At 34.8% G+C, this 27,903-nt stretch overlaps 1 protein-coding gene across 1 annotated transcript in view; it reads right to left on the bottom strand.

Moving 5' to 3' along the window:
* Positions 1–21,041, bottom strand: part of CYLC1 (cylicin 1) — a 30,079-nt gene extending 9,038 nt beyond the window's left edge. The window contains exons 1-2 of the mRNA XM_036016378.1: positions 20,927–21,041; positions 7,994–8,172 (exon numbers count right to left, since the gene is read on the bottom strand). Of these exons, the coding sequence (XP_035872271.1) occupies positions 7,994–8,172; positions 20,927–21,041 (294 nt within the window). The remainder of the gene's footprint in view (positions 1–7,993; positions 8,173–20,926) is intronic.
* Positions 21,042–27,903: the final 6,862 nt, after the last annotated feature.

Raw genomic sequence — 27,903 nt, 5'->3', positions numbered from 1 at the left:
AAGTGGAAGATGCTCATAGTGGCACTGTGTGTGTGTGTAAATTCAGAGAAACACATCTGGAATCAAACTCCCACAACTTCCCTCAATAGTCACACCTGTAGAGGGGAAAGGTAGTGTTCTTTTGTGCAGAGATTCCTGATAATGCTTGTTTCCTGAGGTAAGTGCATGAATACACAAACAGAAATATACATTAGGTATATGTATTACTCATCAACCAAACTCTAACATCTAACAGAATATTTAACACATAGTAGAGAATATAATGCTTAACTCTTCACTACTATAAACACTTTCTTTCACTTGCTGCATACTGGTAGCCAGGAGTTCACAGCCTTGCCCACACACATAAAAAGGTCATCACGTTCTGCTTCTTATGGGCATTTGTCACATGCATAGCCTTTCTTTTTGCTAGTGAATAACTACTGCATAAAAGCAGTGGAAAATTTGAATCTTCCAGTATCTAGTTTAGGTTAAGGAAAATGGAGAACCTCTTAAATCTCATCAAGATCAGCTCATGTTCTAAGTTTCAAATTTTATGTTTTTGTAGCTGGTAAAAGTTTCCTGAGAGATCCTACCATTTGCAGCATTAGGTTCTCTAGCTTGCTTATTCTATTAACTATATAATGTCTTTGAAATGGAGAGGCACATATAAATAAAAGCTAAATATGAGGTAGGTGAAGGAAACCTGTTTTAAGGAAAAATATAAATTTTAAAATATCTGCTTCCAAGAGGTAATAAAATTAAAATTATATATACCTATATTTATTTATTATATAATCTTAAATTTAGTTTCAAAATGACTTTTTCATTACTCACAGCAACTGCAATTTGTAATTCTGAAAGTCTTGATCTCTTTTTTCTGCCTGGCTGAGGTGGTTTAGGAAATGTTAAAGTGAAGTTTTCTCGATGACATAATTTTCTGCTTGATTCACTCACTAACATAAGAGAAGACAATAAACAATTTGCAATTAGAAGCTGGACCCTCATAAGCACTAAAATATTCATGAGTAAGAAATATATTGTTTAAATTAAGTTATAACTCAAAATATCTCCTTTCCCCCTGGAGTTTGTAGTTTATTTGCAAATCACTTAGGGATTTCAATGAGATTTTCCCATAAAAGCTTATCTCCCCACTTAACAATAATTATATTTCAAAATGACATTTGTAATTTTTTAAAATTTTAATTACATTTATTGGGGGCCAATGGTTAATGAGGTTATAGACAATGTGACTTGTATAGTCCCCATAAAAGCTAGCCCAATGCTGAGAATAAAGTAATTAATAAAAGTCTCAATTGATTATATCTAAATGTTTCATTTAGCATTCCTCTGACCTCAATGACATTTCAGGACACAAAAATTAGGGCCAAAGACTCAAATACTACATTCAATTCTGTGAACTCTATTTTAAAAAAAGGAAAAAGACTTGACTTTGGGTGGTGAATACCCAATGCAATATACAGATGATGCATCGTAGAATTTTATGCTTGAAACCTATATAATTTTATTAACCAATGCCACCCCAAGGAATTCAACAAAATTTACTAATGGAACATATACACACTTGAATGTATTGAAAATACAGTGATCAGGAGAATCTCCATATCTGGTAGCTATGCAAAAAAAGGAACTGTTAAGGCAACTAAGGACAGCTCTCCTGGATACGGGAAGGCTAATAAAAATTTTGATCACTACATTTAAATACTTAAGGAGATACTATATGGAATAGTAGTAATAGCAATTATAGAATAGCTGCAGTTGCTAACACTAACATGATGCTTACTATGTGCCAGACAGTGCTTTAAGCACTTTATGCATATGAGCTCATTTAATCTTCAAACAACACTTTGAATTAGATAATATAGTTTATAATTACCTACATTTTATAGATGTAGAAAAATAAAGCACTGAAAGAGATTATGTTGTTTGCCCAAAATCATAAAGTAAATAGAAGAATTAAAATTCAAACACAGATAGTTTGGTTCCAGTGTTCATTCTCTTAATCACAAAGTTAGAAGCTTCTTTTGTATTTCCTGAAGGAGGAACTAGAACGAATGGGTAAATGTTGTAGCAGTGCAGACAGATTTAAGTTCAATTTATTAAGGAGAACATTTCTAAAGTTGTGTCTGTGTAACAAATAAACCATCCACTTTCATGTTTTAAACTATATTTTTGTTTTCTACTTTTGCTTTTGTTATTGTGAATTTTAAACACATGGGGACCTTATAAATGTAAAGTTGTCTTTTATTGTGAGGAAGAACAAATGAACTATTTCTTTTTAACATAGTGAGTAAAAAACCCCATCAAGACTAGAAATATTTTACATACACACACACACCCAACATATACATACACATGCACACACAAATCATTCTCCTAAATTGTAACAAAAATTCAAGGCATTCTATGCTTTATCATATTGAGTGGTAGATACTAGTAATTTATCCCTAAATGTACTTTCAAATATAATCTGAATAGTATTGAACTCCAAAGAGACTAAATTCTTACTTTGCAAGGTATTATCATATGCTTTGATGTTTACTTCTTGTCTGTTAAAAAAAAGAAAATGCTTTAATTGAATGTATACTATAGATAATAAAAGATATCATAATGACAATATTATTAAGCCATCAATAGTAAAACTAAGAAGTCTTATGCATTCTAAGAACTCCGTATCTAAAACAAGTATACTTATAATTCCTATCACAGTTCCTTTCCTCTAAATCAAGTAATAGATGGATGAAAGTGTATTTTCACCAGAAACTTGAACAAAAATAAATAATGGAACAAAAGCTAAAGTAAAATGCTAGTTTGATATATTGTAAAAAATATACAGTATTTTATTTAATTTGTAGAACAGTAAATCCAACCAGTATCCCTTCAATTTTTCCAGTGTAAAGGTCTAAAATAATAGTAAGCCCACATATTTTCTAAGTTTACTAAATAAGTTCTGAAAAAAACTACATTTTTTAGTTTTCTCAGTACCAATAAAATCGAACCAATAATAATGTGTGATAGGGGTGTATGTAAGTATTGATCTGGATTATTAATTGTTCTTAGACATAGGGAAAATAGGTCCATGATATATTTTATTTGGAAAGTGTCAACTTGATCTGGTGATAATCACATGGTCTATTGAGAATATACATAGTATAATTTATTTTTTAAATAATATTTCCTTATTAGTTAGCAGGAACAATGAGTTGTGACCATTCCTAATTCTGAGATTATACTTACATACACATATGCTCTAGAGTTTTTTTCCTTTTCCAAATCATCAAATTTGTAAACAAAAACAAAAATAAATAAAAATGGCCAAATCTATTTATGCTTTACTGAAACATATTTTCATTTCCTAAATAAAGCTCCAGTATCCAGCCCAAAGCTTGGTCCATACTCATCATTAAATAACTACTGAGTTAGGAAAGATTTTGGAGACACTGAGTAATAAAAATATCTAGTCTAGTGGTTCTCAACTGAGAATAAACATCAGAATTAACTTGGGAATTTTAAGAAAAGTAAATATTCCTGAGAACTCCTGGATCCATGAAGCAGAATCTGTGGCTGTGCTTAATCAAGTATGTATTTTAAAAATGTCTCTAGTTATTTAAAAAAAATTCTGGTTATTTGGATACTCAGTTCTGGTTAAGAACCAATGATATGAATAGTCTAAAAAGAAAACTTCATAGATGCCTGAAATAGTTCAAGCTTATGATTTTTGCTTTTGCAAAGGCAATTGATCAATTAGTTTGCATTTGAATCATAGTCATTCAATAGTGTAGCTACAAGATATTATGGTCTGTCATCCTGGGAATTTTAGTTTGAAAATCTAACCTGCTGAGTGGGTTATTGTTTTCATATTCTTGGAAAAAGACATTGCACTTAACATTGATTTTGACTTCTTTTCTACAGTTGAAAGTAGTGTTTTCAAAGTTTACTTTTGAGCACAACTTGTATATAATTTATATTTTTACTGAAACAACATAACATAAATCACACTTTAAAGTAGACAATTTTAAAGATGAAATAAAACATATAAATTAAAGTTCTAATATCTTATTCACACACTTAAATGGATTACTTTGCACATGTACCTCACTTTGGAGAATAGTAGAAAAAGCAATCAAAGAACAGTTAGGAAAAGGACAACTTAGCCATATGTTATATTATGCTTGCTTTATACAGATGCAATCTCAGTCTCAAATTATTAGAAGCTTAAATATAATTACAACTCAGAATAGTTTTTGTCCTTTCAAAGCATATTAGGTTTTATTTTAATTTTATAAATGATTGTGTGAATATTTCTTTGGTACATGAGCCCAAACCATATGTTGACATAACAGAGAAAATAAGTAACAGAAGACAAAGGAATATTTTAAAGTTATAAAAGATTCAATTTAGGATTTTTTCCATAGCAAATGTATTTTTAATATCATAAAGACTTTTTATGTAAACAAAAATGTGTCAGTTTTATTGCCAGTAGAAAGCACTAAATGAATACCAATAAGAATTCTTTAGGTGGGAGAAAATGAGACAAGGGGATATACAGTTAATGCAAGATGAATAAAAACCATCAAAACAAATAAATATATGGGTACAAAAATATCAAGTATTTACAGTTAATAATGGTAGTAACCCATTGAGTTTAAAATAAAAGAATTTTATGCAAAATAATATTTATGGTAATAATAGTGCATAAAAGAGAATGGAATAAGTGGGGTTAAAATTTTGTAAGGTGCTTCCACTGTCTGGGGAGTCATAAAAATAGTAATTTGTACTAAACTATAATAATTGAAAGGATTATTTTGTAGCCTATAAGATAACTATGAAAGTATAATGTAAATATATATAACAACAAAATAGAAAGGAAATTAGAGAGGTTTGATTAATATAAAGTGAATCAGGAAGCAAGAAATAAAGAAAAAAGATATAGAACCAGAGGAACCAAATTATTCAAACTCTGGAAGGAGAGAATCACCAATAACATATAACAAATTCCCAGTGATCCCAATTCTGGGAATTTATCTAAATAAACCTGAAACAGTAATTTGAATGAATATATACAGTCCTATATTCACTGTAGTGTTATTTACAATCACCAAGATTTGGAAGCAGCCCAAGTGTCCATCAGTAGAGGAGTGCATAAAACAGCTGTGGTACATTTACAGAATGAAATGCTACACAGCTGTAAAAAGAAGAAAATTTTACCCTTTGTGACAGCATGGGTGGACCTGGAGAACACTATGCTTAGTTACATAAGCCAGTCAGAGAAAGACAAGTACCATATGATTTCACTCATATGTTGTATCTGATGAAAAAACTAAACAGTAAATAGAAACAGACTCAGACAGCAGGTTGACAGCTCTGGGGGAAGGGTTGGTATGGTGGAGGGATTAAGCAAACATGAAAAAAAGAAAGAATTTATGAACATGGACAACATCATGGTGATGGCTAGGTGGGGGCACAAGGATGGGTGAAGGTAGAAGAGGGTATGGGAGGAAAAAGTGGTGATGGAAAAAATAAAAGTAAATTTTAAATTGTGGGAAAAGGTAACAGGTAATATAATCTGAATACATGAGACCCATAGCCACTGAATTCTAGGAAACAGAAGGAGAATGACTTAGAAATCCTATTGGGTAACCAAGCAGACACCCAATTCATGTCTGGTCCAGAGTTAAGAGCGGGTGTTGAAAGGAAAACAGCCTCCACTACAGAGGCTATCAAGAAAACAACAAAATATAACCAGAGATATTGAAATAAAGAACAAACTGACAGTACCCAGAGGGGAGGGGGGAGAGGGATAATGAGGGGGGGAGAGAAGGGTTTTCAGGAACATGTATAAAGGACCCATGGACAAAACCAAGGGGAGGTAAAATCAGGGGAGGGAGGTGGGAATGGCTGGGGTCGGGAGAGGTGGGAAGGAAATACAGACAACTACTTGAACAGTAAAAAATATAATTAAAAAAGAAAACTTTTTGAGAAACAGGCAAGTTTTAGATAAAGAAAGTGGAGGTAATTCACAGAGGAATCAGAGAATTAGGCTAATGAAAGTGTGTTTCAATGATAACATAATGCTAAGACCTTTGTGATGTAAGCAGTAATATCAGGTGTGGGCAGCATCCAACTGAACATATCTTTATAAAAAGCATTAGAGAGCTCAATTTTAATTTGTGGATAAAATCATTCTTTTTCTTTCAAAGTTAGTGAATTTCCTGGTTGTAAAAGTGACACATAAAAATACAAAAGATCCAAACATTACAGGATGTGTTATTTAAGAAGAAAGTAGATTTTAAAAATTTGAATTTTGAAGTCAAAGATTTTTTAAATTTTGTTTTCATTATTCAGGTTATACACCATTTCATGGGTTAACTGGTTATCCACATATGTTTTTCTATAAATTTTCTGGTAATAGGCTTTATTTTTATGTCACCTTAATTGTATGTGTTAATGCTTTTTATTTATAAACTTTTTAGAGTAGATTGTAGCATAATAAATTTTTATTAGTTAAAAAGTGTTCATATTAATAATCTGATATGGTTCATCTTAATACACATGAATATTAATTGTTAGCTCTAAGTCAATATGGTATATATCATTGTAATTTTTTGTATTAATTTTCACAATATTTTTAGAGTACATTGCCTTTTGAAATATTGAGCAATATTGAAAGATGCAGCCACTAAAGCCTGCAGAAATACCATTGTTTAATTACCCATGTAATGACTCCTTTTAGAAAGTGAACTCAGTATACTTTATCTGTAAATAGAAATGTCAGTTTTTGTTTTTGTCAGAAGTTGGAATGATCTAGTTTTCCTTATACATGCAATTAAGTGTATTAAAACTCATAAGGTCTTAGTATGTTTTATCTTGCTTTCCACTTTATAGTGGTTTCACACATTAGTTCCTTCCCTTCTTTCTAAAATAAGATGTGGTTATTCGTACACACAAAGACACAGAGTAAATGGTCAAGGCTATGGAGCTATTTTGTGAAAGAGCCAGAAGTAGTGAAATGTGAAAGCACAGCACTCAAGATATTCTTTCATTTGTGTGTTTAAAACAGAAACTTTAACTTACAAATAAAATTATTATAAGAGAAATATTATTTATGTTAAACAATATAAATATGTAGTTAAATTGAGCATGATAGTTTTTAAAAACAGTGAAAAGTATTAAAAAGAGTACTTACAATGTTAAAAGAGACATCTCCCCTGCCTATATGTTGCCAGGACCTCAGGAAAGTCAGTTTGAACTGGCAATGTTTAGTGATGACATCATAAAGAGGCTGTGAGCAACAGGGAGTTAAAGGGACATGACAGAGTAACTATATTTCACAGTACAGTTTGAATAAGATAATCAGTTTTTCATTGAGTGAATCTATTTGGTTGTCTTATAAACATACATGTTTGATAATGTATTTTAACAGTACTTTGGAGCGTTTGTATGTGCACATAGATGCATACAAATGTGTATGTGCTTGTGAAAGAAGTATATGGTCTGAAAGTAAAACAAAAGAAAATAAACATGTGTGCACAAAGCACGGCTGTAATTTTGTACATTGTCTTTATTTTCAGGCTTTTCCCTTAAAAACTATGTGTATGTTCACGATGATTTTCCTATAAAATAACTTGAATATAGTTTGTTTTTAGACTTGTAAATTAAACAAAGGCAAAATGTGTAATACTTATAGATAATGGGTAATAAAGTTGTACACTTGTCACCTGTGTGGGTGTAATAAATAATGTGAGCCACAATATTCAGTAAAAGTCAAGAAAATAAATAAATAGAAAATGAAGTAGTCGGTTCGGCCTTTGCTGCAGCTGCCGGCATCCAAGCAGCTAATTTGACCGTTGCGCTGTCTGCCCGCGGGTGGCTGAGCAGCCGTTAACCGGCCCTCAGGGGCCGCTTCGAGCCGAAGTTTTCATAAACTTTTCCGCCTCCAAAGAAACGAGGGAAACTAGGGATGTGAAAAGCGGACGTCCCCAGCCCTCCCGACCCTGCTGCCGGTGATGTGGTGGCTCTTCCTGGTCCCGGAGGTCGGCGACAGAGACAGCCCTGGTGAAGTTCCCAGTTTCCAATACGCTAAACACAGGGAAACACTATCGACAGGATCAAGCTCCAAGATAGTCTGTCTTCTGGTCCTGAAGACAGACGAAGAGGTACCATCCAAACACACTGAGAAGGAACAACAGACAGTGAGTTAAAAGTAAAATCAGACAACTCTGATTTAGAAACGCTACATACTATAATCTCCCCAAAACCTTCCATTGGCCAAAGTAAATTCACAAACCTGTCACACAATATTGGCTTCTGAACAAAATTAACACAAAGCCATTCAAGTTTTAACTAAAAAATAAACCATGATCATAAAAAGAAATAAAAATGTGTAAACAGCCTTGAAAAATTTCCATACCCTCACACCCAGTCTTTCTACTCCTAGGAATTTATCCTAAATAACTTATTTTGGCAAGAAAAATGTTCACTACAATTTTACATAAAACATTAAAATTTAAAAACACTATAAATTTCTAAAATTACAGAATGGTTTCATTATTGACTAGTTTAAAACTTTATGAGAGCAATAATCATGTCTGTTTTATACTCACTTTATCCCCAAAATTTGAATTAAAAAAAATCAGGAATATAAAACTGTACATACAGTTGGATATCAACCATATAAAGCTAACATATTTATTGTGCAAAGAAAGACATCAAAATTTTAATAATACAATTATACTTTTATTTGTTCTGTGTAATCTTTTGAAATTAAAAGTCACTTAAAATTTTTTTAAAAGTAAATTCCTGTGGATTTTTTAGGTCAATGTACATACTATTCAGAAGCTTAACATAAAATTATTTCAGACCTAATTTATTAAAAGGCTATTTATCATATATCATACTGAAAAAAGTTTCCATATACTATGTATATATCAACCAAAAATAATATTAATAATATATGTAAAACATTCTCACTGAAAATAGAAATCATATTCAGGACATTTCTATTCTTGGATTATTTCTGCTGATCAAAAAAATAAGCATTACCTTTAGAAGCTGCTAAGGAAAGCCCAATTAAAAATAATCTTGATAAAAAACTATTTCAATTTATTTTATTTTATTTTATTTTACTTTTTTACTACCTCCCCCACCCCAGCCATCCCCACCTCCCTCCCCTGTTTGCACTTCCCCTTGATTTTGTCCGTGTGTCCTTTATAGTACTTCCTGTAAACCTTTTTTAATTCTTTTAAGTTACATGATAAATCTATTAAAACACAAAATGATATAAACATAAACACAGCTTTAATGAACAAATATTACTTCAACATTTCTAAGGTTTAGTTAAGGTATACTGACTAAATAATTACTACAAATATATAAAGCTCTAAATTGAGTGTTCTAATTATTGTAGAGAATAAAATCAAAATTTTGATTTTTATTTGTACATATTGTGGCTCATTTGAACTTTGAATCTTAGGGGAAAAAATGAATAGGGAAAGGGACCAGAGAATACCTTCTAGTATGCACTATTAAATGTTTTGGGATGAAGTAGAGTACATGCCTTGTATGACCCCATAACCAACTCAATACCAAGAAAAAACCAAGACTGCTCATGTCTCCTCCTCTGTTGCTATTTTGTTCCACTTGCTCCCTCTTTTCTTTCACTTCAAAGCTTTTCCAGATTAATTTTAATGAGATTTTACCTGCATAGAAATTAGGAAACTGTAATACCATATAGACATATACTATGAGATTTCTCATACACCCTGCACTTCTTCAAAGATAACTGAGTTTTAAAGAGAAGAAAACATCCCCCTTTTAACTGATTGATTGATATTTTCCCACATTTTTTTTTTATTGTCATTCAGGTACAGTTGTCTCCATTTTCCTCCAAACATTCTCCTCTTTTGTCATCACTTTCCGTCTTTACCAACATTTACAAGCAGATTGGCAAGAGATTACAACTTCAGTTGAACATAAAGCCCTCTTTACACCTTCTACCCTATTGTTGTCCTCCCTGTCTCCCTATTATTATTTTTTTCCTAACTTATTACCTTCTACAGAACTTATTTGTTTATCTCCTACCAATAGAAAATAAAGTCAGTGAGGGCAAAGATGTTTCTCTCTTTTATATACTGATATATTCCCACTGCCAAGAACAGTGCCTGGGAAATAGATGGCATTCACAAATTTTTATTGAATAAACATATAAATTATATAATATAATCTGTTATTACTTAATAAAATATTGCCTATCTCAGGTATTTGCTTTCACTAAAAAAGCATCATTGGTGACAATAACCACTAAAAAAATAAGATTTAAATGATAAATCTGCCACCTACTAGTTACAGAACAATGTTAGTCACTAATTTTGAGCCAGAATTTGTGACTATGTTGCATTTTCATTTTGCACTGGCCCCTGCTGGTCCTTGTTGTGAGGATGGAGTGATTTCAAAGGATACCCTTGGGAATAAAAACATATTGAATTGGGATTCAGGCAACCAGTATTAAAATGTTTACCTTGTCACTAATTATATGGCCCTGGACAAGCCAATTAAATTTCCCTTAGTGTCTCAATCTGCAACAAGGATCAACTACATAACTAGTTTACCTGAGGTGACATAAAATGTTAAGGATCTAGGAGGACAGTAATGGATTGATCCAGACCTATATTCCATTAAAAACATGATTGCATTCTGTGTAGATACATTCTACATAAAGCAAAGAAATGTGAATTCTTTTGCATGTAGTATATTGATCCACTAAGTTAGCATTGCCATTTCATACTAATCAGACATCCTTTTTGGCAATCATATACAATGAGAATAATTGTGAAAACTACAACTTCATGGATGTTAGAGTTTAACTTAAAAAATAAAATCTGAAATGGCGCTTCTAAGCCATATTTTCACCATTACCCAGGAAGGTTCAGCTTGTTAAACAAAGTCTGATATATCTCCATCTACTTAGAACAATGGTTCTCAAGTCTAATTATTCATGAGTGCACAATCAAACTTTGATCAATAGATAATATAAATGATTGTTATACATCCATCCTTGAGGATGGACACTTCAGGGCTTGTCAAAAGGATACTTGAGGTGATTGACATTCAGCGGGATGAAACTTTTAACAAACTAAAAAACGCAAAATGGGATGTCAAATTTGATCCAACAATCTTATGTTCCCTGGAACTTCTAGGGCAAGCCCTATATGAAGGTTTCCATTTTTGGGTTGGCTTGTTTGTTTTTGTTGTTGCACTCATGTTTAGCAGTGTACTGCTTCAGATTAGGGACTCAATAAATATTTGTTGAATGCATAAATAATGTAAGAGAATGTATGATAAAAAATAGTTGTACTGAAGTAGACATAAAGGGCTGACAGGCCATGACTTAAATAATACAAAAGTGGATATTCTATAGTGTGGTGGATCCTGGCTAGCAGGACCCATGTATGTTGTGGCTGCTCATGAACAAATACACACGGACAACAGAAGTCCTGTGGAGAAAAAGGGACAGTGTGGTCACTCTCTGAGAGAGAGTGGGTGAGAGGGCCAGAGAGTCCAGTCCCTGCCTGCCCAGGTTTTTATTGCTTCTCTGGGTACCTTACATAGAGGGTAGTCCTCATTTACTATGCACAGGTTCACTGCAGGGGACTACCTTTTACAGATAACAAAGGAGAGAATGCTGCTAATTACTTCAAAGAGAAGGATGTTGCAGACCAAGGGGAAGAGTGGTTGAACCGGTCACACTCCATACTTGGGAGGTTTAGCACAGACTTCAGGAAGTTGCAGTAAGCACTTGCTGCTTCAATTCAAGGTGAGGGAGTTTGAGCAAAAGCAAGTCTCATAGCAGTCTAGGTACAATGCAGGCCTGATTCCCCAAGGGAAAACCTCTCCGTGGGTGTGGCCCTGTGTGCCACTCGCTCCCCACTGGTTTTCTACGTGAGGGCTGAGCTCCATCTCCATGCCATTCGAAGCAGTTCCCCACACTCTAGATCTTGAGTGATAATATTGCAATAGTTCTTATATTGAAAATATTGCAGTGTTGTATAGTTTTTGTTAGAATATTTTACTTGAAGCATGTGTTCAGAAGGTCTCGTTTTCAAACATATTCTATAACCACATGCTCACACAAAACTGTGTAAATCAGAAGAACTTGCAATTTGCCCTGGCTGGTGTGGCTCAGTGGATGGAGTGCCGGCCTGCAAGCCAAAGGGTTGCCAGTTTGATTCCCAGTTAGGGCATAGGCCTGGGTTGCAGAGTGACCCCCAGTGGTGGACATGAGAGAGGCAACTACATATTGATGTTTCCCTCTTTCTCCCTCCCTTCCCCTCTCTCTAAAAAATAAATAAAATCTTATAAAAAAAGAACTTTCCATTTAAAAGTGGTGCCTGTCTAAAACATATCAGAAAACCTTACTAAATGTTGTATTTATATGTAAGACCCATAACAACTAAATGGTGACTAAACTTTGAGAAGACAACTGAAAGTCATTGACAGAGTTCATTAGATATTTATTCTGATTGTTTAAATGGTGACATTTTTTTTAAAAGGAGGAATCAGAAAAATAGACAAATAACACCCATGCACTGCTTTTTTGTTGTTGTTCCTTATGAAGATAACTGCTACATATGAAACTCCCACATTTTAGTAGGTGAACATGTGAATTCGGTTCATTTTTCTGTTTTTTGGTCATTCTTCTCATACCCTTGATACCCACACCCACTGAAAATTGTTGTGATAAGCCTTATTGGTTATGTACCCAATATTTTTCCCTTCTTCTATCTTCCTTCCTTGTCATCACCATAGGAACTACAAAGTCCATGTACATACTTTTTAAGTCTTCTTTGAGGCTGGGAGTGGCCACTTGAGTTAGATTGAGACAATAATAAATAAAAATACTTCTAGAATGTGTTGGAGATGCTATTTTGTGATAAAATCCCTACCTTCTTTCTGCTTAGTATATTGTTGTGTAATGGTAAAATACTCAAAAGCTCGGTGACCATTGTCCTGCAAACATAAGGGGGCATATTTACAGTACTAAAGATAAACTGAGAACAAAGATAGTAGGAGTCTGGGTCTTGATGGCATTACTAAGCCACTGAATGATTTATGGAAATATTCCTTTCAGAAAACCTGTTAAGAAAACAATAATATCCTTATGGTTTAAGTTGTTGTCAATGGCAGTTTCTGTTCTTTTTTTTTTCAGAAAGTAATAGCAACTGATCTAACCTTCCATGTCAATTTATGATTTTGTGTCTTTTTCTAGTGTGTCTCTTTGTCTCAAACAGTATTCTCCCTCTCTGTTTTTTACACCATTTTTAAAATCAAGAACCAGATCAAATATCTCTTTTTCTGGGAGATCTTTCTCCATTATTCAGAGTTAGTTGGTTGCCAGGCAGAGTTAATGATCAATTCAAAAAATAATTATTGAGGAACTGCTTTATGCCAGATATCATACTAGATGCTAATAATTTAACCTTTAAAAGACTCTTCTGGAACTTACAGGTCCATAGTAGGTATAATTGGTTATATACCAACATACATTTGCCCATTTTTCTTTAGTAACAAAACCCTAATTTTGTTTTATTACCTATACTTGCCTTATATAACTTAAGAGAGGACAAAATTATCTAGAGCTCTAAATATAAGTCACTGTTGCTTTAAGTCATCGTTTAATACTTTTTATTACTGACTGATGTAGAGGTAAGCACATCCAATGATATATAAGGGAAGTGTTATGGAAAGGGTTTCCATAGTCTAAAGTAAGAATTAGCAGAAAAGAGAGTCCACTTTCATCTCTTAGAAACATTTGTGTCTGGTTGCAATTCTTGAAACCAATATAACAGTAATCTTGTAACCTTAAAGAGAACCAGACAAAAAATAAAGCTAAACTAAGGTGGTATAATTTAGAGATATAAATTATATTCTTTATGACATTGGTGATCTCTTGAATTAACCAACCCTAAAACTTATACTACCTTTAAACATCCTGCTATGTAACATAATAAATCTCTTGGTTGTGTAAGCTTATTTGAGTTAGGAGTCTTTAATATCTGCAGCTAAAAGCATAATTACTAACAGTCTAAGAAAATACAAAAACAAAGTAATAAATGATGAAGAAACCAGGGAAAATTTCTTTGGATCTATTTATTAACAAAGTAAGTACTTGCTTATTCTTGAGCATATAAATGGACCACAAAAATTATTTTGCTGATTGATTGTAGATCAGAGATTTTACTACTGACATTGTTTCTAGGGCATGACATTTTTGCATTGACAGTGGCAAGTTTGATTCAATTTTATGATCCCACTTCCTTTGTGTCTATCTGAAAAATAGCTGGCCAATATTACAGATCTTGTCTGTGATCATAAGAGAAAAGATGACTAATTCTGTAGAAATCAGAGTCTTGGACCTTGGCCTTATTTTTACTGAACTCTAATCTATCAACCAACTTGCTGTGGTATTTGTATTTCAATGAATAGTCTAGTAATGTTCAATATGTTATAAGACTAATGCCATTTTTTAGGAAAGCCATGGCTTTTCCATCACATTTTATCTGTGTGTCTTTTAAGCTACTGTAAACCACTGGCAATTGGTATTAGCTTTAAGCAAATTTTTATTCTTATTTTCAAGCATCCTGGTAATAACAGTGTGATATTTTCCCATAAAAATTGTGCTGCACAGTCAAATCACCACAGTTTTCATTTAGAAGGTTATATCCACAGACACATATTCATAATACACAATTTTTTGTGACAGATAAGATTTTTTTATGTTCGGGGTTTTTATGTCTTATGTGTTTTAATTGAAAGGTCAAGGCAACTACCTATAAATTGGCTTAATCTTCTTAGAAATGAATACTGTCTGAAATTTATAGTTATTTCAATGCTTTTTAGCCAATAATGTAAAAGCCAATTGTATATCTCCAAATTCATAAAGATTACACTCACATTTGGGAACTTGGTTAGATAAAAGGAAATGTGTGAAAGAAATAAAAAGTATCCAACATACTAGACTGAAGTAGGACAAGACAGTGATTAACAAATAAACTGTCTATAGAAGAAAGCATAGGGAAAAACTCTTTGACATTGGTCATGACAATATTTTTTATATGACAACAAAAACACAAGCAACAAAATAAAAAAATAAATGGCACTGTATCAAACTAAAAAGATTCTGCACAGCAAAAGAAACATAGAACAAAATAAAGGGGCAACCAATGGATTGAGATAAAAGTATTTGTAAAGCATATATTGGATAAAAGGCTAATATCCAAGATATATGAGACATAGACAACTCAGTTGTTTTGTAAAAGTGCAATTAAAAATTAGGACCTAAAATTTTCCAATGTAAACATTCAAATAGCTAATGGCTATAGAAAAGGATGCCTAACATTAGTAATTATCAGGGAAATGCAAATGAAAACCACAATGAGATACTACTTCAAACCTGTTGGAATGGTATTACCAAAAACATAAGAGACAACATGTATTGGTGAGGATGTGAAAAAAAGGGAATTCTGTACTCTTGGTGGGAATGTAAATAGGTACAGCCACTATGGACAACCAAATGGAAGATTTTTAAAATATTTTTATTGATTATGCTATTATAGTTGTCCCATTCTCCTCCTTTAGTCCCCTTCACCCTACACCCCCCTCCCACCCGCATTCCCCCCCCTTAAGTTCATGTCCATGGGTTGTACATATAAGTTCTTTGGCTCCTACATTTCCTACACTGTTTTTAACCTCCCACTGTCTATTTTCTACCTACCATTTATGCTACTTATTGTCTGTACCTTTTACCCCTCTCTCCCCCTCCCATGCCCTCACTGATAACCCTCCATGTGATCTCCATTTCTGTGTTTTTGTTCCTGTTCTAGTTGTTTGCTTAGTTCATTTTTGTTTTTGTTTTAGGTGTGGTTGTTAATAGCTATGGGTTTGTTGTCACTTTATTGTTCGTATTTTTTATCTTCTTTTTCTTAGATAAGTCCCTTTAACATTTCATATAGTAAGGGCTTGGTGATGATGAGCTTCTTTAACTTGACCTTGTCTGGGAAGCACTTTATCTGCCCTTCCATTCTAAATGATAGCTTTGCTGGATAGAGTAATCTTGCATGTAGGTCCTTGCCTTTCATGACTTGGAATACTTCTTTCCAGCCCCTTCTTGCCTGCAAGATCTCTTTTGAGAAATCAGCTGACAGTCTGATGGGAACTCCTTTGTAGGTGACTGTCCCCTTGTCTCTTGCTGCTTCTAGGATTCTCTCCTTCATTTTAATCTTGGCTAATGTAATTATGCTGTGCCTTGGTGTGTTCCTCCTTGGGAACAACTTCTTTGGGACTCTCTGAGCTTCCTGGACTTCCTGGAAGTCTATTTCCTTTGCCAGATTGTGAAAGTTCTCTTTTATTATTTGTTCAAATAACTTTTCCACTTGTTGCTCTTCCTCTTCTCTTTCTGGTACCCCTATAATTCAGATGTTGGAACATTTAAAGATATTCTGGAGGTTCCTAAGCCTCTCCTCATTTCTTCGAATTCTTGTTTCTTCCTTCTTTTCTGTTTGGTTGTTTCTTTCTTCCTTCTGGTCCACACCATTGATATGAGTCACAGTTTCCTTCCCATCACTGTTGGTTCCCTGTATATTCATTTCACTTTTCATAGCCTTCACTTTTTCCTCTGTTTTGTGACCATTTCAACCAATTCTGTGAGCATCCTGATTACCAGTGTTTTGAACGCTGCATCTGATAAGTCGTCTGTCTTTTCATATTTGTCGCTTAGTTGTATTTTTTCTGGAGCTTTGATCTGTTCTTTCATTTGGGCCATTTTTCTTTTTTTTTTGCCTCAGCGTGCCTGTTACATAGTAAGAGGCGGAGCCTTAGGCATTCTTCATGGTGGGGAAACCCACGTAACTGCTTTGTGATGCTGTATGTGGGGGAGGGGCCTGAGAGGGAACAGTGCCACTTGCTCCACTCTCTGCCAGTTTTCAGTCACTTCCTCTGCTACCCACAAGCAAACTGGGCCTTTCTGGTGCTGATTCCCAGGTGGGTGGGTTTGTATATATTCTAGAACCCTGTTGGTCTCTCCAACAAACTCTCCTGTGAGACTGGGAGTTTCTCCTGCTGCCACAGTCCCCACAGGTTTTTTCAGTGAGAGGTTTTGAGGCTATATTTCCCTGCACTGCAACCCTGGGTTGCACGTTTGTCTCACTCCCCAGTTGTTCTTCCCAATTTATCCACACGTGAATGTGGGACCACCCTGTCCACCAGCCGCCACTCCGCGAGGTCCTCCAGCCACTGCCTTGCTGTGAATCCTCTCTACTCTGCTGCCTATATCTGCCTCTCCTAGTAGCCTGGATGAATATTTCTTCTTGAACTCCTTGGTTGTTGGACTTCCATACAGTTGGATTTTCTGTCAGTTCTGGTTGTTTTTGTTTTAAAATTAGTTGTTGTCCTTGTTATGGTTGTATGAGGAGGTACAGTGTAGCTACCTACGTTTCCATCTTGGCTAGAAGTCGATATGGAAGGTTTTTTAAAAATTAAAAATAGAACTACCATATGATTTAACAATCCTACTTCTAGGTATTCATATGAAGGAAATGAAATAACAGTTTCAAAGGGATATTTGCATCCTCAAATGCTTTGGAGAGTTATTTACAGTAGCCCATAAATGAAAACAACCCAAGTGTCCATCAATGAATGGATGGTTTTACAGAACAAAATTCAACTGAGTAAATTTGAGTACCTTATTGGCTTTATTAAGTGATTCTTAAATGAGGCAGCATCCCATTGAGCAACTGGAAGGGCACTCTGATAGGTTGTACAAAATGGCAGGTTTTTATAGAAAGATGGTTGGAGCAAGCGAGCTATTAGAAAAAGAAAAAATATGATTATTTTTAGGTTAGAATATTTTCTTTTTGGGGAGAACATAATGGCAAGGATTTTGTTATGCAGATTCCCTCTTCTTCTTACAGGGGTGGAGTAGGCCCAAGTGGCAGATTACATTATTTTTGTTGACCAAAAATTTCTAGACAGGTTGATTAAGATTGCTTTTCTGATGAAGGTTGAAACTGCAATTAGGTCAGTTACTAGGTCTAGGTTTAGTATCACATTCATTAATTGAAGTGATACCATTAGGTTTGATGAAGCAGAAAAAGAGGAAGACAAGGTAGCAGAGAACACCCAATAGGACCAGCAAAAATAGAAAAGAATTTAAAAAATTAAGATAGTCTAAAGGACTTTGGGACAACAGGAAGCATAATAACCTCTGCACTGTAGAAGTAATAGGAGAAGAGAAAAGGAAAAGGAATAGACAATATTTAGAGAAATAATGACTGAAAACTTCTCTAATCTAATGAAGAAAAAGCCCACAAGTCCAAGAAATGCAGAGAGTCCCAACAATGATGAACCCCAAAAGGCCCATGCAAAGATATCCCATAATTAAAATAGCAAACTTTAAAGACAGAGAGTCTTAAAAGCAGCAAGGGAACGATAGTTATCTACAACAGAATTCCCACATGACTGTCAGCTGATTTCTCAACAGAAACATTTCAAGCCAGAAAGATTGGCATGAAATAATCAGTGATGAAAAGCAAGGACCTACAACCAGACTTTTCTAATCAGGAAGAATATTATTTAAAATTAAAGAAAAAATAAAGCCCTTATTATATAAAATGTTTAATGGGCTTTTATCTAAGAAATAGATGATCAAAAAGTATGAACAGTAAAATAACAAATTCACAGCTATCAACTGAACCTAAAAAAACAAAAACAAAAACAAAAACTAGGCAAACAACTAGAACAGGAACGGAATCAGAAAAATGGACATCGCTTGGAGGGTTATCAGCAGGCAGGGGGCAGGGGGAAATCAGGGGAAAGGTACAGAGAATAAGTAGCAGGAATGGTAGGCATAAAATAGACAGGGGGAGGTTAAGACCTATAGGAAATAGAGAAGCCAAAGAACTTATATGCACAACCCATGGACATGAATTAAGTGGGGAATGCTAGACAGTGGGAGGGGTGCAGGGCATAGAGGAATAAAGGGGAGAAAAAATTGGGACAGCTATTAGTGTAATCAATGAAATATACTTAAAAATAAAAAAAGGAAAGAGGAAATAAAGAGCTACCCACCCTCATAAAACTAAAGGAGTTCATTACCATCAAAGTAGTATTACAAGAAATGTTAAAGGAACTTCTTTAAGAAGAAAGGGGAAAACGTATGTACAAAGATAAAATGGCAATAAATATATACCTATCAACAATCACTTGAAGTGTAAATCCTCCAATCATGAGATACAGGGAGCTGATTAAATAAGGAAAAAGACCCACAGGTATGTCATCTACAAGTGATTCAACTTAGAACAAAAGACACACACAGATGGAAAAGCAAAAGTATAGAAATACATATTTGATGAAAATGGAATGAAAAACCTGGGGTACTAATAATTATATCAGACAAAATAAACTTATTGTTAAATCTTTTTACTTTATTTTTATTGTTGACATTATTATAGATGTCCACCCCCCATTTGCCCATCTGCACCCAGCCTTGGACCCCCTTCCCGATGGACATAACCACACTGCTATGTCTATGAGTTATGCATCTATGTTCTTTGACTAACCCCTTCCCCTTCTTTCATCCAGTCCCCGAATCCACCTCCCCTCTGACAGCTGTCAGTCTCTTTCATGTGTCCATGCCTCTGTTTTTATTTTGTTCCTCAGTTTATTTTGTTCATTAGATTCCACATATAAGTGAGATAATACTGTATTTGCCTTTACCAACTGGCTTATTCTCTTAGCATAATAATCTCCAGGTCCATTCATGATGTTGCAAAATGTAAAAGTTCCTTCTTTTTATGGGCTAGTATTCCATTGTGGTATACCCCCACATTTTTATCTACTCAGCTATTTATGGGCACTTGGACTGTTTCCAGTTCTTGTTGGCTATTGTATAAAATGCTACAATAAACATAGAAGTCCATATATTCTTTTGAATTGATGTTTCAGGAAACTTGTTTTATTTCTAAGAGTGAGATTGGTGGGTCAAAAGGTAGTTTCATATGTAATTTTTTGAGGAACCTCTATACTGTTGTCCACAGTGGCTACACCAGTCTGTGTTCCCACCAACAGTGCACAAAGGTTCCCTTTTCTCTACATCCTTGCCAGCACCTGTCTTTGCTGATGTATTGATGGTAACCAGGTATGAGGTGATATCTCATTATGGTTTTAATTTGCATCTCTCTGATGATTAGTGATGTTGTGTAGCTTTTCATATGTATATGGGCCATCCATGTGTCCTCTTTGGAGAAGAGTCTGTTCAGGTCCTTTACCCATTTTTTATAACAAAGAATTGGATTCTTTGTCTTCCTGGTGTTGATGCATATAAATTCTTTGTACATTTTGGAGATTAAACCCTTATCAGGAGCGGCCCCACAGGTAGAAGGGGCAGAGCACTGCCTGTGCACCAGGGATGGGGGAGACCAGTCCTTTACCCAAGCCACCCAGTTAACTCACTGTCTGGCTCTGTGCCCAAAGCCTCCCAGAAAAATAGGGCCCATAAAGTCACTGTGGGCTTCAGCCAGCAGACTCCTCCGCGGGACCTGAGTGTGGGAGTGCTGCAGGCCTTTCAGGCAGTCACAGCGGCCCTGTGAGCTCTCCAGGCTGGGGCTGCAACAATAGCAGTGCTCTGCCCTGCCAGGGTGCACTCTGCGTCTGGCAGGCCTGGTGGGTCCCCACTGGTTCCCACCCGCAGACGATACGTAGTCTCTTCTTCCCTTCTGTGTTCTGTGAGTTGGGGATCCCCTTGTTTCTTGCGGGACAGAGCTCTGCAGCCGCAAATCTGCCTGCTCTCCCAGCAGCTGCTGCTGCAGCTCTGTGAAGGGGCTTCCCCCTCCTTGTCTCAACCCCTCCTCTGGTCTCTAGGTAGCATCTTCTGTACCCTCGGTCACAATGTTGCATATCAGCTTGGTTTCAGTCGATGGTGCACCTGGATTGTTAGGAAGTTCAGCTGTAAATGCAGTTTGGGAGCTGGAGCAAGTGGGCACAGCTACCATCTACTCTGTAGCCCAGCAATTTAGTTTCTTTCTGAAGCTGAAGAATCTGAACAAGATGTTAGGGATATTACATCGTGGGTCATAGTGTCCTGCTTGTGGCTTCATCACTTCAGGTCTTTTCCTCCCAAGTCACTCAAACCCTCTCATGTGTTTCTGTTTTTCTGGTCAGCAATTTAATACTATCATGAGGAGTTGGAGTGCTGGATAAAAGGTCTTTATGTACTTGCCTGGATGAGTTAGTTACTTAACTATAATGTAATGAAATTCTCTATGGGGCCACTTTATAGCTTGAAAGTTCCCCCACACACCTCCACAAAAATTCTTAGTCTCTTAAGAACACACAAAATGCAAGTTGGAAGTAGTAGGTGCCCCTTTGTCTTTGAAGCTGAATGTTTTTAGCTCTTGTTTAATTAGCAAGAGATTATTTGTTTCTTTGTTTAGACTTTGAGAAAGCAATCCTAATTGAAAGACTAAAACAAAAAGCCACCCTTTCTTCCTTTCCTTTATCCTCTACTGCCATCTTGAGGATTTTTAAAGAAAAATTCAAAATCAAAGTCTGCAACCAAAATAAGGGAGGTCTTGAATTTCAAAACAGAACTCTCCTGAGTTCACTTTGTGCAAAGTGGGAAGACAGTTGGCCACAGAAGGGCCTCTGGTGGTACATAACACCATGTCTGGGGCCACAGGTTAGTCCTGGGTGGTCTTCTTTGGAGTCATATCTGAGTCACCAAAATAGATGTTGATAAAAGAAATTCCAAACCTAACTGTTTAAAGGGATTATTTGAGTCAAAGTGTTGAAGTCCAGTACCAGAAGCAAAAACTCAAAGGATTGAGAAGATGCCCTGATGAATAGCAGTTTTGCCATGTTTTTGTACATTATAATAATACGATAAAACATGAGGAAGTTACATGAAATCTATTGGTGGTAAATTAAGAAGGTAGCAGAAAGTAAAGTAGGGAAATCTCTAGGATTAGATAAACAGTAAAACAAAGGATAGCTTTTTCATTACATTCATGGGAGCATGGTAGTTACTATTTAACATACATAATTTACAGAGCTATGAGGGTAAAATATTGTAATAAGGAATATTGGGGTTGTTTTGTTGCAGTATCAGGGGTGTTAAATTCTGGAGGCCTGGAGAAGAAATCATTCTGACTTTTTAAGTATGTAATCTTAGATGCACAAAAACAATGAATAAGGTTTATTTGATGTAAAGATGAATCTATCACATAGGCCTTAGTATGTGACTTTCCATTATAGAGAGCTCAGTTATAAGTTGTTTTGTGATTAAAAAAAAACATCCTGTGTGATTACGTTCCATTATTGAGCCTCTCAGGCTTATCAAGGTAGTCCCTCTTTTTGTTCATAATGTCACATGTAGAACTTTAAAGCTCTACGTTTTTCTATATGTTGTTTCTTATTGCAGCATAGATTTGTAATGGCTTTGGAATTATATACATCATTGAACTGTGAAATATACTCTAGTCCTTCTAATATGCAACCACAAATGTTATTAACATCATTATTAATGTAACTTTTAAAAGTTTTAGTCCTGAATTTCTTTATAATTTGTATTAAAAGCAAACTTTGGCAAGATACAAATTTTTTTTCAGTTTAAATTCAATTAAATGGACATTTGCTGAGGGTGTCTTATGTACTAGGCACTATAGAGGAATGTACAAATAAACATAAAATGATTTCACCCTTCAACTAGAGGCGACAGAGCTTACACAAAATATGTATGATTAAGTGTAACAGAAAGCAGAATTTAATAATTTAAGAGTGGTCTGAAAATGCATTGGTAGCAATTGTGAAAGATTGTTTAAATTAAATCCAGAAGAATAAGTGGAATTTTAAGAAGCTGAGAGGAAAAGATTTTAGAAGGGAATATTAAAAACAAATGTAAATCCAGTAAAGTTGTTAAACAGGAGCCATAAGATAAAACATTTGATTTGACTAAAATGTAATGTGGGAATGCAAAATGCAATAATGCTGGGGTGATAATATGTTTAGAACAAAAAAAATGGAGTAATTCAAATTTTATGTAAAGTAGTTTGGATATGATTCTGTGGGCAATAGGTATATTGAATAGTTTCAAATATGTGAATAGCATTAGCAATGAAAACGTTTTAGAAACATTATTCTGACCATCAAAACTGTTACAATTAATCAACTGTTAGAAATAAAATTTAGTAAAGTTGAAGGATACAAAATCAACAGACAAAAATCAGTTGTGCACCCATACAGTAAAAGCAAACTCTATGAAAGGCACATTTTTAGAAAAAATAGGAAAAATATAAGAAAAAGCTTCTTGATATTCTCTTGACATTGAGGGTTTTTTTTTTTTTTGATATGACACCAAAAGCACAAACAAGCAAATAAAGTAGAAATAATATGTGAAACTAAATCACTTAATTTCTGTGCAATAAAGGAACCCTCAATGAAATGAAAAGGCAACACGTGAAATAGGAAAAATATTTGTAAACAAATTGTCTGATAAGACACAGGTGGCAAACACAAGGCCCGAATCCGACCCTCCACCTTGTTTTATGCGGCCAGGCACCTTGTTTCCACCCCACAGCAGTGCTGAGCTCCTTGCCCCTAGTTAAGGTGTAGTTACATTTATACACTCCTAAAACTACATTTGGCTTTTGGAAGGCAACCGCGAGGTTGATGTGGACCCCAGCAAAAATGAGTTTGACAACTCTGTAATAAGACAATGATATCCAAAATAATTAAGGACCTTGTAAAATCTTGTAGTAAAATAGCAACTTAATTAAAAATGGGCAAAGAACCTGAATGAATGTTTTCAAAGACGACATACAAATGGCCAACAGGTATATGAAAAAATGCACCAAATGTGCAACTAACAAAAGAAATTAGTAAGAGGGACTACATTAAACTGAAAACCTTTCATCTAGAAAAGAAACAATCATCAAAATATAAAGAAGTGCTACTAAATAGGAAAAAATATTTGCAAACCATTTGTTGATAGACAATTGATATTTGCCTCACACCTGCCAGAAGGACTATCATCAATAAATCAACAAACAACAAGTGTTAGAGAGGTTGTGGAGAAAAGGGAACCCTAGTGCACTGTGGGTGGGAATGTAGACTGGTACAACCACTATGGAAAACAGTATGGAATTTCCTCAGAAAACTAAAAATGGATCTGCCTTTAGACCCAGCAATCTCACTTTTGGGAATATATCCCAAGAATCCCAAAACACCAATTGAAGAGAAAAAACACACCCTTGTGTTCATAGCAGCATTATTTACAATAGCCAAAATTTGGAAGCAGCCCGAGTGCCCATCAGTAGATGAGTGGGTAAAAAACTGTGGTATATTTACACAGTGGAATATTACATGGCCATAAAAAGAAGAAACCTCATCTTTTTGTGACAGCATGGATAGACTTGGAGAATATTATGCTAAGTGAAATGAGCCACTCAGAGAAAGACACATACCATATGACCTCATTCATATGTGGGATCTAAGGAATAAAATAAACTGAGGATCAAAATAGAAACAGATACAGGGACACATGGAACAGACAGACACCTGTCAGAGGGGAGGGATATATAATGGAAAAATTCAGCTATGAGAGGGAAAGAAATCATGCCATTTGTGATAACATAAAGGTACCTTGAAAGCATTATGCTAATGTGAAATAAGTAACAAAAAGAAAGAAAAAAATGTACAATCTCACTTATATGTGAAATGTAAAAAAGTTGTACTCATAGAAACAGGTAGTAGAATGAAGGTTTTTAAGGGCCTGAGGGTGGAGGAAATGTAGAGATGTCAAAGGCTACAAACTTCCAATTATAAGATGAAGAAGTTCCTGGGATCTAAGATATCACACAGCAAATAGAGTTAACAATACTGTATTGTATACCCCAAAATTGCAAAGAGAATAGACATTAAATATTATCACAAAAATACAATAGTATAAAATAGATAGGGAGAGATAAAAAATGGTATAAGAAACAGAGAACTCAAAGACCTTATATGTACAACCCATGAACATGAACTGAGGGGGGAATGTTGGAGGGTTGGGGGTGCAGGGTGGAGGGGGATAAAGGGTAAAATTGGGACAACTGTAATAGCATAATCAATAAAAATACTTGAAAAGAAGAATGGTAATTATGTTGTGCGATTAAGGTGCTGTGGCGATTAACCATACTGTGGTAATCATTTTTTAATATACACATATAACAAACTGCTACATTTTACACCTTAAACTTTCATAATGTTATGTGTTAATTATGTCTCAATAAAGTTGGGAAATATAAAGAAAATGATGATATACAAGAGGATTTAATTCTAGAAGCTATGTATTTAAGTAGTGAAGAAAATCCAATACCCGGTCTTGTGAAATGAGTCATGTTCCACGTAAAGATATATTTATCATCTGGTACCTGTGATCTTGACCTAATTTAGAAATAGGGTCTTTGCATATGTAACCAAGTTAAGATGAGGACATACTGGATAAATTGGGCCCTAATACAATGAGTGGTGTCTATATGACAAGAGCAAAATTTTGACACGTGCACACAGGCAGGGAGAGTGCCATGTGATGATGGAGGCAGAGATGGTGTGCAGTGTTCTGATCAGTCAGTGAGAAAAGAAATACAGGCAGGAGTACAATGAACAGAGAACAGGAAGTGCTGGGATCATTCAGAGTACCAAACAGCTTCAAGTGTGTGGGGAAAACTTTGGTGAGAAATAAAGCTGAAAATGTGAATTAAAGCCAATTTCCAATTATCCTGATTTATATTTTATTTTTCAAATAAATTGTTTAGAATTTTCATCTGATTCATCCTAAACAAATGTGATCTTCCTCTAAAAACTGCAGAGGGCAGTCTGACACTTGCTACTAGAGATCAGAAACTTAATTGCAAATTCATTTATTGTAAATAGTGGCACTTCATATAACGTGCTCGAGTTGTACTACAAGTCACCAAAAGCAACTAATCAACTTTGTTAAATCATTAACAAAATCTGTTTTTACTGGTGTCATACTGAGAAAAATGGGTTGACTGACATTTTTGCACTGGAGCCTGATCCTTTGGTATCATACAACCTACTCTCTGAGATCTCATTGTGAAAACTGCTTCCACATGTATTAATCCTCATAGCATAACCATATTAGGGGCACTGAACATATTAGCATCTTCATTTTACAGACTGGTAAACTCAAACTCAGATACAGTAAACTGCTTTCCCAAAGTTAAAAAGCCAAGAATTAATAAATTTGGGACTAAATTAGGCTTGCCACTGCCTAGTCCTTTGCTATTTAGGCTCTTCCTACTACCTCCCTTACTTTAGTATCATTTAACACTTTCCATTAGGTTTAAGAAAGACCTATAGTAGCTTTAAAAGTATTTATGGTTATACATATCCTCATTTAGAATTAAAGACATCACATTCAATGTAAAATAGACTATAAATTTTCTTTACTATTGTTGGTCATTAATCTGAGTTTTCTCTGAAATTAAGAACAAAACTGCATGAGGGTATAAATATTTTATTATTATTATTATTAATAGGGCTGGTGGGTAAACTAAATAAAGTTAGTCTTTTAGTTGTAGCTCTGGATCATTTTGTTTCCTAATTATAACATGGAGCACTGAGCATTCACCCACAAATCATTGGAGCCAAGTGTGTCACTAGGAAGGAAACGTTGCTACAAAGAAAAGATATGTTTATTGTTGAAAGTTATGCTGCTTGCTTCAGTGATTCAGGCTTAGTACTGTGCTTACTGTCCTTGCCAGCACTTTTTAAAAAATATTGATGATAGGAATACCAGCTCAGGATGGATTGGATATAGTTCTAGTTAAATTCTTCTCCCTCCAGCAATCTCCTTCATTCTGGGAAAGAGTCCAATTCTGACAATCTCATGTGTTATAGAGTGTAGAATCTTTCATTTGAGGAGCATCAAAGCAGTCCTAAGGGGCTCCTAAAAAAAGAACAGAAGCCTAGGAGGGAGACTTCAAAATGTTGGCTAGGAGACAAATAAAATACACTTCTCTTTTAAATGAATGCAAAATGTTGTGAAACTGTGTCTTAGAGATTATTCCCAATGTGTAATTTTAAAAGCATTGGCTTGTGTTCACAAAAAATGGGGGCATGCTTACCCTAACCTTCAAATGAGAAGTATTCAAAATGTTCTTTTCATGAAGATTCTCATTCATAAGTTTAGACTTGTTATTTTTATTAACCAAATGGCATTAAAATATCTTGGAGAAAGGGAAAAACAAAACTTTTTTAAGTGAAATAATTGAAATGATTAGCTTCCATTCATAATTTTCTAGACATTTATTATATGTTAATAACCTAAATATGCACACAAAAAGTTTTGTTTTAAAAAACATGAAAAAATTTACATAATATTATACTCACTGTCCTGCAATTTTTCTACCTAACAGTGCATCTTAGAAATCCCCCATGCCACACATGGACTTTTCCATTTCTTTACCACGTTCTTTAGCATGGATGTACCAAAATTATTTCACCATCTCCCTAGTAATGGACTTTTGCTTGTCCCCAGTCTTTTGCTATTTCTAATAATGGTGCTGTACACATCCTGAGACATACATCTTTGTGTACATACAGTGTGTCTGAGTCTAAATTCCCCAAGAGTAACCTCAGAATGAAAGGGAATGTGCACTTACAATTGTGAAGGCCACCCTGTGGGCATCTTTAGGGTTTACTGTTACAATCCCCACATGTGCATGTACCTGCATGTTCAGGGAGCACAAAAGCCATGTTGTGTAAGATGCTCCAGTCATAATTTGAAAGTCTTTAGTTAACACAGTTTGGAGAATATGAGTTCTAGCCAAGATGGAGGTGTAGGTAGAA

This window comes from Phyllostomus discolor, chromosome X, assembly GCF_004126475.2.
Source record: "Phyllostomus discolor isolate MPI-MPIP mPhyDis1 chromosome X, mPhyDis1.pri.v3, whole genome shotgun sequence".
Lineage (NCBI taxonomy): Eukaryota > Metazoa > Chordata > Mammalia > Chiroptera > Phyllostomidae > Phyllostomus > Phyllostomus discolor.
Note: the sequence above shows the minus strand (reverse complement) of the source record. Positions and strands in the feature narration are given on the sequence as shown.